Source organism: Charadrius vociferus, unplaced genomic scaffold (genome assembly GCF_000708025.1).
Source record: "Charadrius vociferus isolate BGI_N301 unplaced genomic scaffold, ASM70802v2 scaffold346, whole genome shotgun sequence".
NCBI lineage: Eukaryota > Metazoa > Chordata > Aves > Charadriiformes > Charadriidae > Charadrius > Charadrius vociferus.
The window spans coordinates 313573-326743 of record NW_009648899.1 but is presented as its reverse complement, the minus strand read 5'-3'; the positions used below and the strand labels follow the sequence as shown (position 1 = coordinate 326743).

Sequence of the window (13171 nt, the reverse complement as noted above, 5' to 3'; positions counted from 1 at the left end):
CCTGCTGTGGACTAGTATGATCTCACATGCTTTGACAGTATGCCAGTGTCACCAAGCAGTACCACACTGATTTCCTGGAATGGAAATTTGGCCTCCTTAAAATGAATTGTTGTTTCTCACCTTTCTTGGGTTGCAACAGCCCTGCCAGTATCTGCCAGTATGCACTGAGGAGTGAACTCTGGAAGCCCACTTCCCTCCTGTTTCTCCTGTTGTTGTTTGTCTTTGCAGGTGATCACACTGGAAGGGTGGGTGGAGATCATGTACTACGTGATGGATGCCCATTCATTCTACAATTTTATCTACTTTATCTTGCTGATAATTGTAAGTATAAGACTTGATGACTGTCAGCATTGTAAGCCAAGACTCTACAAAAGGACAGGTGTTAGGTCAGTACAGACACTGCAAAAGTAGCAAACTACTTTACCTGGATTTCTTCTAGAAATCTCAGGAACCCAGCTAGTTGATTTTCACCAAGAGGCAGTGGCAGGATCACATAGTTGTCAGCCAGCTTATTCTCTTTCACTCAAAAAATATGCTCAGGATTGATTCCTAAAGATACACATACCCAAGTGTAGGATAATATTCTTATCCTGTCACAGTAAATTCCCCAAACTGATAGGCCCGAAAGCACAGAAAACCATTTCTGCATCTGCCCTCCTACTTGGTCTCTTTATAAATTTCAAGCTCTTGAGTGACTCCTGAGACATGTTTTATGGCTTTTGGCGGCACCTGGATTTCTCAGATTCAGGGTCTCAGATTCAGATTTTTGTCAGATTCAGGGTCTGTCATGCTGAATTACTTCCTCACCATGGACAAAAAGGAGCTGCTGTTCCGAAAGTGTCAACAGTCCAATGTAAACTGGCTGCGTCAGATCACTTGTGGCTGGTGGGAATGGAAAGAGAGAAGTGTGTCTGTGGTGAGAACTTAAGCAGTTTATAAGCCCTGTGGATTTATACAAGTGAAGGCTGAAGGTTGCTTTGCTGTAAGGATGTTTGTTGGTGGTGCCTGGAGAGAGAGGTGAGAAACATGATGCCATTGCATCTTCCATTCCTCAAGCCTCCCACATGTAAGTGCATTTTTGTGGAGGTAATATTCTATTTCTAACAAGGAAGGATTCTGTTTTTATGAACACTCTTGGGCTTTTCCCACAAGGAGACCAAGGTCAAGACTAGAAGGGAAAGACCTAGGATGGATTACTGAAATTATAAAATCTGTACACCCTAAGCACAATTTAGTTCTAGGTCACTTAGCCAGCAAGGACCTCGGTGTGTATCTCCGAAGCCTATATGCATTTGGATGGGCTGATAAAAGGACCTCGCTAAGACTCTGCTCTGCACCTACTATTTCTCCTATGTGGCAATGCCCTCCTAGAAATAGGATCTCTAGAAGCAGTCACTCAATAACACTAACAGATTCACCTGGCACAGGATCTAGCTTAAATTCAAATTGACATGCAATGATTTAAGAGCAAACAAACCTTAATCCAGTTTCTGGAAGAAATTCTGCAGTCTGTACATAAGCAGAGTGGCACACACAAAAAATCTGCTGGTCCATTCAGGTCAGAGAACTTATGAAAAAGCTGAATCTTCATGGTATCCTTGATTTCTCCCTGGCTTTTGGCCTTCTACCAGCACAAGGGAAAGATAAGGAGAGAAAAACAGAAAGATGACCTACTCCTGGCTGCAGCATGAGCCAGGACAGCAGAGGTGAGATACGCTTTGAGGAATGGTGCTTTTACTTTGAGGCTGGAGAGTCCCAAGGAGAGACAGTGCAGAGGTATGATTGCACAGGATGGAAGATGAGCTCCCCCCAGCTCTATTCCCAAAGGAAAACTGAATATCCACTACTTTTTGTGAATTCAGAAAACAATTAGTTCCCATAAAATTTGTTCAGATCTCCCTCCATGCAACAGATGTTTGGCACCTACTTGCATTTTCACTTTGAGCAGCAAGGCCAGGATACACAGATTTGTACAATGTGCAGTTCAGCATAGACTTTACTCCAGGCCTCAGACACAGTCTCTCCCAGAGCCAGAAAAGACTGTGCAGAGTCATTGTTTAACCTTTGGGGTGGGCATGGCCATTTCATGCAGGCCAGTTCCAAAACCTGCCCCTCACCCCCCGCTCCAAACTACATAAATTCTGTCAGCTTATTTTTGGTTTCTAAACAGGAGCATCCTCCTAGTGCTGGCTCACCTCATGTGGATTCCCAGTGATTCAAACTTTGTGTCTGAATTAGCAGGCGGCTGAAAACCCTCAATTAAACACTCCACCTGAGATTTTACTGCAGAGTGTCACTGACATTTCTAGGCACTCCCTCCTCATTTGCAGAAGCCATGTAGGTTTATTTCCATCAAACACATGAGCACTTGAACCTCAGCTTACTCTGGGGACTGCTCAGAACAAAGGAGCCATATGCTAGATGGGATATTTCCTTTGCCTTTGGTGGAGTTACACCAAGAAAGTATTTAGCCTCTCTGTTACTTTCTTTGCATGTGTAATGCATCTTTTGCAGCACACAGCAACACCACAATGTGAACTTGGAACCACTTGGTTCCATTTTGCCTCTGAGTCTTCTTATTGAAATGACAGCCCCTCTTCAAGTCTCATGAAGCACAGTCCTTCCAGCCTTTATCCTTCCCTCCTTCCCCATGGTCGAAAGGCCTGGGTTTCCGAGCAGGATTGCTCTGACAGTCATACTTCAAGCTCTGACCCTTTGCTTTTCCACATACATCCTAGCCTTGACGCAAACTTACTCTTCTAGGGCCAGATCTCCACAGCCTCTTTTTTAGAGCCGTGCTTTCATCCGTGACTTCTCCTTCCCTCACAGAGATATGTTTAAACACCTACATAAGGGCATTACCTGCTACTGCTCATCTGGCAGGAAGAAGGCTCCACCACCTGGATATATTCCCAGCACAGTTAGAAGTCCTGCATAAATGTGCTCCCCAAAGGGGAAGAGTGCTGGATGACCCTTGCACTCAGAGTGACTTTGCAGAATAACCTGGTAAAAGCATTTTACGTATTCAGCAAATTGTAAATAGCTTTCCTCTTTGCCAGAGAACAGGGAGGTGACATGAAGGAAGAACTGCTTTCACCTCTCAAGACAGTGTTTCATTTGGGTCTTCCTGCTTGAGGTCTAGCTGTCTCTTTGTCACCTCTCCAGCTAGTTGGCCACTAGTGTCGCTCCTGGACTAAGGAAAGCTCTCCTGAACTCTCAGGCTGGCCTCTACATTGCAGCACTTCGTGGCCTTTTTGAAGTGCTCTGTGCTTACACATGAGAGTTTCAGAAGACAAGCTGTATATCAGGCATGAGCAATAAAAATAATGGGCAAGTAAGTCAGCATCTGCACCACCAGTCAGATTTTATTAGCCATTGCAGAAACAGGGATCAAGCCTTGGGATGAGGAAGGCCAAGTTCTGCTTAATCATTGTACAGCTCAGTCTCAGGGCTGAATGGGACTCCTATGTTGGGGCTTTGAATCAATGATCTCCTTCTGCCTCTGTCAGATGCTTTGTCTTAATCCATGTCAGGCACTTTTGGTCTCCCCGCTCAGCTAGCTGAGATGGATTGCTCAATTACAAGCCATCTGGGACCCTTCCTGTCCTTCTTCTAGCTGGGAGGCAGCGTGAAGCTCAATGGAGCCTTAGAGTTTATAGACTTGCCTGTCGTCTTAAGGATTAAACAAGTTCATTTGTTTTGCATTTGATGTTCCTAGTAACAGGTTTAAGGATTAGGAGTTAGTTGCCATATCCAGTCCTCCCACTCCTCCCCTTTTTGGTCATCTGGTGGAAGACCCCAGCAAATGGTGCCTGTGAGGACAGGGCTCAGTGATGTGAAACCTGAACTCCCCTCCAGATTCAATCACAGGCTTAACGCATGACCCTGCTGAGGGCATCTTGTTGCCCTCAGCTCCTCTGCTTGTAGCCCAGAGAGAAGGTGTTGCAAGTCTTAATCACTTCTTGTTTGTAGAGTTGTTGGAAGTTGCAATGTCCCGGGCAGGGTCAAAATTAGCATTCCAGAAATGCGTGCACAGCTGATGTCCAGCTCCTGACCCTGCCTCACTCAGGGCACCCAAGGGAGATAACAGAACGGGCAAGCCTGTGTGAGTGTCATGTGGTGCTGGGGGGAGAAGAGGGCAGGAGAGTGCATCAGAGAAGAATTTAGATTCCCAGTCATGCGCTCATCAGTGAAAACATGCAAGACATCATGGACTAGAGAAAATCTTGGGGTAAGGCGAAGGAATCTGAACACGGCATCATTTTAATTTTCAAGGCCACATACAGAAGCTGAAGGGAAAATAGGCTGAAATATGGGCAGGAGGAGAGGGAAGAGAAGAGTTCAGTGATGAAGGGAAACAGAATTAGAACAGCTTTGAAGGGTGTTGAGAGGAGAAGGGGGGGAAAAAAAGCCCTTTGTTTTGAGACAGTTTATTGTCCTTATAATGAATCTGGTTGGGAAGGGCTTCATGTTTCAAAGGCTTATTCAGATGCTAGCATGGACTTTGAAATGCTGAGAGCCACTGTACTGAGCCTCTGTACAGAACTGCTGGGCATCTGTGTGCAAGAGAAGGGGACAACCAAGGGGGCAAGCTAATGGGGGAGTGGCAAGGGCTGTGCACTGAGGGGAACACTGCTTGGATAGAAGAAACAAGCTGGGGTACTTGCTGAAAAAACCTCCACCTTTTCCATGCAAGAGGATTGGGGTCAGATTATTGTCACCTTTGCTTGCCCTCTCCCCTTTGCTGGGGAGGGACATATGCATGAAGATAAGGGCAGGACTGGATCCAGCTCTGTGTCAGAGCTGTTTGCTTGGAAAGGAGAGACAGGGAGGTGAGACTGGGTCCTGTGTGGGTTCTTACAGGAGGAACATGGTGCGAGAATGTCCCTTAGCAGGGATGTTCCCTGGTCCAGAGGAAGCAGAAATCTTGCACTGGCGTTTCCTTTCCTCCCAGAGGCTGCCCCGCAGAGTCTGTTTCAGAGCAGCACAGACACGTGGTCCTTGGTCAGAGATCAGACTCTGCGTTTTATCAATGACATGTTGCCACTTAACAGCTCTACGGGGAGTAGGCACTAATCAAGGCATAGCTTTTGACAATGATTTTGAACGTGGTTACCAGCCCTTTCATGTATGAAATTCTCATCAAATTGAAGCCCAGGTTTTATCCTAAGTGTAATGGATAGATCTCCTAGTTGATATTCATCTGTAATTTCATAACAAGTAACACAGAGTGAGATTTTTACCTCCAGATCTCTCAGCACCAAGAAATATTTGCTCCATTTCACAGATAGGAAAACTGAGGCAAAGGAAGCTTAAAGGAAACATGCAAAGGTGTGAAATAAGCCTGATAGACATTTTGGCTTCTGTATGGAGAATAGGAAGAACTTGGGTATTTTGTTTTGTTTCTAAGAAGCTGGGGTTGTGGGTTGTGGGTTGTGACTGTTTTTGTGTTTGAAATAGAAATCCTACCTAGGTTGGAGGACAAATAAAATAAGAGCCTAATATAACATGTCTGGTATCAGAAGAAGAGAAAATGAGCAAGGAAGCACTGTTTTGCCAGATTATTTAGTGCCCTTCTCAAAGTCATTAGTTTTTGTAAACTCCTCTGATTTCAAGAGCTGATTCATTTCAGCCAAGCGCCATATCCCAGTATGGTGAATTAAGGTGTAAGTGGTAGAAATAAATAAAATGTTCCAAGAATACTGACATGTCCTCTAGGAGCTGAAGAACACAAATGACAGTGCATGATTTTTCCAGTAGTAAAAGAGCAATCAGAGGAGAAAGCAACCAAACTACCAAACTAGTCCTCTGTCTCCCACCTTCTGTTTAACACAAAGGAGAAGGAAAGAAAAAGTCCAGTTTTCATCAAACTGTTTACAGGTTACTTCTAAGTGACATGCTAAAGGTCCCAAAGCCTGTCAAAAGAGTCAAAAGTAGGGCTTGTGTTTCTTGAATTTCAGTTCAGAGCTCTACATTCTGCATGGAAATGACATTGAGTGAGTTCTCAAAAACAGGCTTAGCCAACTTTCTCTGAAATCCCATCTCTATACACAGACTGGTTCCCTTTCCTCTGTCTGCCTCCAGTCACTTTTCCCTCCTCTCTCCTCTTTCCCCCTCCGGCACGTTCTTTCTCTGGCTGACATTGACTGTCCCTCCTTCTCTTTTGCTACTAGGTGGGCTCCTTCTTCATGATTAACCTGTGCCTGGTGGTCATTGCCACACAGTTCTCAGAGACCAAGCAGCGGGAGCACCAGCTGATGCAGGAGCAGAGGGCCCGGTACCTCTCGTCCAGCACTGTCGCCAGCTACATGGAGCCGGGAGACTGCTACGAGGAGATCTTCCAATACGTCTGCCACATTGTGCGCAAAGCCAAACGCCGCACCCTTGGGCTGTACAACAGCATACAGAGCTGGCGCCAGGGCCACGTGGAGCCGAGTGATGCCAAGCTAGGCATGAACAGGAAAAGCCAGAGGCATTACAGTAAGGATTTCATGGGTAAAGCTGGAAATGCCAATAGTGGAAATGTGAGAGTAACAGGGAGCAACCTCATCCGCCAGCTTGACAAAGGACCTGTGCCTACAAAGCACAGAATTAGAATTGACATTGGGCATTGAGCATGAGGCCATGGCCAGTGCACCAGACCAGCAAAGTGGGGATGACCAGCAAGAATGGGAATGAAACAGGGATGACCAGCAGGGAACATGGGAAACCCAGGACTGAAACCCAGTTGTTGTTATGGGAAACCCATAATGGGACAACACTAAAGGCACTGACTGAGGCTTGTAAAGGGCCTCAGGTCTGGTATAGCAGGGGGATGGTAGCAATCTGGAAGAGCTAAGTATTAGGGGGATAGGAGAGACTGGGACTAAGGATTGGGCTGGGTGACACATCAGGTCCCCCAGAGCTCTCCTTCCAAACTGAGTTGCTGTGGGACCTCAAGAGAGAGGCAAAGGGAGTAGAATTGCCATAGGGTGTCTCCTAAACAAAGGGAGCAATACTGAAGAAGTCAGTTTGATATGCAAGGACAATGAAGACAATGTCTTGATGGAAGCACATGCTGTTGTGTAAAATTAGACACAAAATACCATTTAAATTGGATTCCTGGCCTGAAAAGTGACTGTAAAAATAGTTTCATAGAGTTAGTATTAACTGCCTGCCGATGCCTTTCATAAGTAATGCTCCCATTAACAAGCAAAAAAAGCGTATTTTTCAGATGGTCTCGCATACTCAGTCTTTAATTTTCTTTACTTGCTGGGAGTTTCTGCAGGCCTCATGTACAGCATTAATGAATTAATTGATTCATTCCCCCATTTGATCTTCCAGGCCCAACTGGAGGATGGAGGAATACAAACAGTTTTCTCACTGAAGTGAGAGATCTGTTCTGATTCAGAGCCCACAGACTAACAGGAGGAACTGCTCTTGTGCTACCTTTTCTGGCTTCTTGAGATGCTTTGTTAATGTAGCTTCCCTAATTTAGAGAGTTCAGCTCAGCATGTGGGTTCTTGGACCCCACTTGTAGCTGTTCAGGCCAAAAGCAGCCTTCGTGATCATTTTTCCCTCAGTTCCCACTTAACACAAGCTACGGAGTCTCAAGCTGTGATTCCTGCATCAGACAAAACAGTTCTTCCTCTGATGGACGTGAACCCCCATTGAGCCTAATCACTGGCAGCTGAACAGCACCATGCCTTTTGGTGACACAGCCAGTCAGTGTAAAGCCCCCAACAGCAGTGGCTTTTATTGCTGCCCTTGAGACGATGTGTGTTTAATCATCCTTACAGATAAAAAGCCCGGTTATCCTGTCTAAATACTCAAAAGCCAAACAGGTCCCCAGTTTCGATGTCTTTTTCAAAGCCTTCTCCATTAAGCATGATGATTTTTCTTGCCAGGACTTTGCCAGCAGCACAACTCTCTTGACTGCCCTCCTCAGGGCTTGGTCCAGCCCATTGCTGTGACAGCAATCTCTGATCCCACCAACTGCCCCCGATGCCACAGGGGGGAGCATGAAGCATCCCGAAGGCTCTCTGTCCTGGATAGCACTGACTCAGACCAGGAGGACAGAGGAGCCAGGGAAGAGGAGGGAGAGGGCAGCAGAGAGGACCAAGGTGCCTCGGCACCGGAGAAGGAGGAGGAGGAGGTGGAAGAAGGCGGACGGCTGAAGCTTTGCAGAGACATGTGGCAAGAAGTGAGGGTCAAACTTCGAGGGATTGTGGACAGCAAGTACTTCAACCGTGGGATCATGATCGCAATCCTAGTGAACACGATCAGCATGGGCATTGAGCACCACGAGCAGGTAAGGCACCTCAGGGCATAGGGTGGGCAACGGGGATGGGTGAGTCCTGTTCAGGGTTATGGCTTTGCTAAGGAGCTGATGCAACTCAGAGGCAGAGATTTGGACCCCAGGACACAGCACAGATGGTCCCAGCATGGCTTTGGAGAAAGCCTCAGGATCTTGCAGGGTCTTTTCTTCCTTATGCCTGCACTTAATCACTTTCACTCTCTCTATGTATTTTCCTCTCACCTCCTTTTAATCCCTCTCTTTTCCTCTTCCGTGCTCACTTTTATCCCTCTGTTTTTTGTTTTGTTTTGTTTTTACCCTGTCTTCTCTTTCCATCTGCTTCTCTCACCTTCACCCTCATCTCTTCCATCTTTCCCATCTCTCTCTCTCATTTCTCTCTTCATTAGCTTACTGAATCCTTAGTCTATTTGGTTAATTTAATGTGCCCTCTGGGGATGTCACAGACACTTCACCAGCATCTCAATTCAAATCCATCAGCTTGCTAGCCTTTCCAGCTTAATTAAGAGATGCCTGAGCACAGTCTATCTATGCAAGAAGGCTAGCAAAGACACTACCTCCCATCTCCAGTCATTTTGGGAGCTCAGATGGCCTGAGCCTTTTCTTTGCCCTGACAGCAAGAAGTGATAGATAGGTCAGACATAGAAAGCAGGTGTGGGCACAGGTTTGACTTTCATGCCAATAGTTTGCAGGCAGCTCTGAATCAGCAGTACACTTTATCCTAATGACAGACTTGTGAGGTGGAGAAGGGTTGTGTGCCCTCATTTTATAGCTGGGAAACAGAGGCTATGTCTACTTTGTGATGTGCAGAGCCAGCTTCAGAGAGCAAAGCATCCCCTTGACCTTGCATCTGCATTGCTGGCTGGTGGCTCTGCTGCACTTTGTGTTGAAGGAACGTGGACTGGTTCAAGGCCAGGTTGGATGGGGCTTTGAGTAACCTGGTCTAGTGGGAGGTGTCCCTGCCCATGGCAGGGGGGTTGGAACTCGATGATTTTTAAGGCCTCTTCCAACCATTCTATGATTCTATGCTGTACATCTGTGTCTCAGATCTATGCCTCCAGTCTGAATGTGATCATGATTCGCTCCATGTGTCTGCCCAGATCACTACTAAGATGCTGATCTGCATTGAAGCTTTGCAGCCAAGGTGATGTCTAGTCCTGAACACCGACTCAGGCAGCAGACAGGCAGTGATTCTGGTTCAAGCTAGGTGCTCAGATTTGTCCTGTGCTGTATCAGGACGGAGACATCTTGAGACCCAGAGTATCTTAAATTCCCTGTTTGAGGCAACACCATGTCTGAGCCAGTATTTGAAGCCCCAGATGTCTGGATCCCACCCACGTACGAGGCATTAGACCATTTTTCAAAGCCCAGCTAGTTTCTGACACAAGGATGGGAAACCTTAATTTGATCCCAGAATGTAAAACTGCACTGGATGCTTCAGTACCAGAAAAATACTGGCAGGAGCTCAGAGGAGAGGAGAATGAAGAAGAGGCTGGGGGGGTTGACTCATGAAAATAGATAAAAAAGAGCGATGTATTTATCACGTAGCAGAGAGATGACTAAGGGTTGAAGCCCAGGACAATATGAAAACTGCCCACTGATGTTTTAAAGATGTGAGCAACAAGCAGGGAGAGCCATTGTTCATTTTGGTTTATTGGAGACAGCATGAATTAAGAGTTTAGCAGAAGAATATTTGAGCTGGAGGTAGAGAATTCACTCTCATGTTCTGGCTATTGTGTGTGCAGATTTAAACCCTTCTAGGCCGCCTCTGCTGTGTTTGTACAGCCCGCAGCAGAGTGGGAGCTGCCTGCAGCCTTGGGGTTTCTAGTAGCAGGTTATTAATGACACATCCTTAAAGTTATGCTATCACTTTTTATCCATAAGTAGCTAGGAAAAGCTTATGACCCTGCGTGCTGTTTCTACTAGAAAGAGATGTCAGCGGAATTGATCATAACTGAAAAATGTGGTGCAGTCTGTTTATTTAAAATGTGTATACTGAACCCTGTTTCCCCAGCATAAGAAGATTAAAAAAAAATATATTCAGACCATACCATGAATTCCGGGTCTTTTCCAGTCAGCAGTTAACTCAAAAAGCAGATAGGCCTTTGCCACATCCCTTTGTTCTCTTTCAGTTTTTCTCAAGCCGTACTATCAGCACATCTCAGACTGGTGCTTCAACGCCTCCTTTTCTCTCCTTCCTTTCTCTTTTTTCTGTTGTTTTTCCTCCCAGAAGCACAAATTTTCACAGAATGATATCCAGCCAAACCCTTCTGCCCACAGATATCTGTGATTTGCAGGGTGACACCATCCTATGATCCTGTCACTTCAGCTACTTCATCATATGAATCTCTCCTGGCCCAGATCTAATGCATATAGAGCTTTTATTTGCTGGTGCATGGGAGGTCACAACACCAGCCACTGTCTGGGGACATATCTGACTGGGCAAGAGGACATGTGAAAGTGTCACAGATTTCAGTGGTCCTGGGAGCAGCTCATGCCATGTCCGTCAGCTCCTTGCTGCTGCACTTGCTAATGGACCACTTGCTCACGGACCACTTGCTCACTTGCCCAGGCAAGCTGGCCTGCTGATCAAAGCACATACTAACCATCGGTTCAGGGATGAGAGACACTGCAGGAGCCAGGCACAAGGTTAAGGCTCAGAAACACAAGAACCTGAGGGACGGAGCTCATGTGCAAGTCCCACCTTCGATTCCTGAGCCTTGACCAACAGAAATTAAAACATGAATTAAAATTATCTGGTTGGTACAATTGAGGGGTTTAAGATTCACAGTGTTTTTCTGCCAGGACACTTAACCTCAGCAACTCAAACCACTTTACTCGGATCCAAATCACCTTGGAATTTGGCTTTATTTAGCTTATCCATCCAGTCCCTTGTCCTGTGCTGTTTGTGTGGCCAAGGCAGCTTGCCATCTCCTTAAACATTTCCTGTGAGGAAAATTAACCTATTTCGAGGCAAACTGCACCACTGAGTCATTTTTAATCCTTAAGTTTATCACAGTTTTCACTTGTAAATAGATAAGTTTATTTAAATCCATGAGTGTACATTATACCATGTAATATCCTCAGTATTAGGCCTTCAGATATTGCTGGGACATTGCACAAGCCGAAATCTGTCATTTCAAGCTTTGTCCTGCTTGAAATAGTTTTTGCAGTTCTTCAGATTTGCTTCTACTTGGAAGTGCCTATTTTTAAAATCCAGTGTAGAAAATAAAGATATTAGATGCTTGTGGCTGTCCAGAGGATCCTTTAAAGAGGCTTACCTTTTTTAATATTCACAGAGGATCTGATGCTTCTCACTTTTCTCCCTTATTCAGCATAAGAATGAAAGGCTGGTCCCAGCCGAATGTCCTAGGCTGCCTTTCTCATATATTTCTTGAGCAGTCTGTTGGACTCATGCTTCTTTGCCATTAGTAGCCAATGAGACAATTGCTGAGTAACTTGGTTTATCTTCTCCAGTATCTGCTTTTGGTATTCTTTGGTGTACTTTATGAAGTCTGTCTTGTGTGGATCAGGAGATGATCCCTTGTTTCCTAACTAGACGAGCCCTGTGGATCAGCACCTTCATATTCATTAGCCTTCATGATTTCCCTTTATACCAGCATTTATTGCATCCACAAGTTCATATTTTACAGTTATTGCTTCTCTTTTTACTATTTGCTGCTTGTCAGAAACATTCAGCAAATGTCCAAGCCAGCTCATCATACTGACATTTAGTAAATGATGGAACAGTCTCCCTGGGGTGGTAGATGAAACGACATTATTTCAGTCTTGTAAAACTAGGGTATAACAAAACACCACAAAATCCTGCATTGGTTGTGGGGTGGTGATTAGAGTAAGTAAAACTAGTTGGTATGTTCCGTGGCTGATTTCTATGACTTCTGATTATTGTCAAGTGACTTTGAAATGGTGAGTAAAAATGGACAGGCTGGAGAGACCTCTGTAGGGAATATTTCTGTCTCATTCTCAGAGGCAGTGATGTGCAGGTATGGTTTGGTAGGGCTGGTCTGCATAGATTACATCAATTATTCTTCAATCTCTAGACAGTTTGCCAATTTACTCCTGGTTAGGAGAAACTCCTCCTGCAGAGGCTTCATGGTGGTCTGCATATTCTTAAGGTTTCCTATAGCGTGGGAGTTTCTGGCTGCTGTCAGATAATGGACTAATTATGTTTTCAGTCCAATCTGATATGAGAATTCCAATGCTAGTGACTAAGAAACTGAAAGGGAGAAAAACCTGAGCAGTTGCTCCCTGTTGCCCCGGGTCTAGTTTCTGATCACTGGGCAGGAGCTCTGAAGTAGACCTGAATCATAGACTTGACACTCAGTATTTGATCTACACTGGTAGGGATGAAGGTCTTAGTGCCATGAAGATCTGAATTAGGTAGTTTCATGGATTTGGAAAGAGTTCCATATTCAGAGTAGGTGAACCAGTTTGGTTAAAACACTGGCGCTCTCTCCCCTTCAAGACACACTCCTCACCCCAATACTCAGCTCCCACAGTTTTGTTCAAGTTTCTCTCTTGATGTGGTGGGTAAATGAATCTACCCTGACTTGGCAATATGAACAGACTTTTCTTGTGGGGAGATTTCTGGTGTTCCCTGGTTTTCCTTGGGCTAAAATGGCCTTGAGTTCAGGCCTTTCCTTGTGGACACTTCAGTTTACAGTTTCTAGGTAAACCTGAGCAGCCTGGGAGGAGGAAGCCTCGCTAACAGTTCTGATGATAAATGCCTGAGTGCTGTCTGTGGGAGCCTGGGGAGCTCTCACAGCTGTGAGATCCCCCATTGTGTTGGGGATCCTGTGTGTTGGTAGGAAGAAAAGGAAAGAACCACTTTTTCCCTGTTTGCTTGCCCCCTTCATC

The 13171-nt window shown here is 45.5% G+C and overlaps 1 protein-coding gene across 1 annotated transcript in view; it reads left to right on the top strand.

The window, feature by feature from the left end:
* CACNA1I (calcium channel, voltage-dependent, T type, alpha 1I subunit) overlaps nt 1–13171 on the top strand; it is a 166232-nt gene that overhangs the window by 114633 nt on the left and 38428 nt on the right. The window contains exons 7-9 of the mRNA XM_009887170.1: nt 229–321; nt 6174–6480; nt 7887–8290. Of these exons, the coding sequence (XP_009885472.1) occupies nt 229–321; nt 6174–6480; nt 7887–8290 (804 nt within the window). The remainder of the gene's footprint in view (nt 1–228; nt 322–6173; nt 6481–7886; nt 8291–13171) is intronic.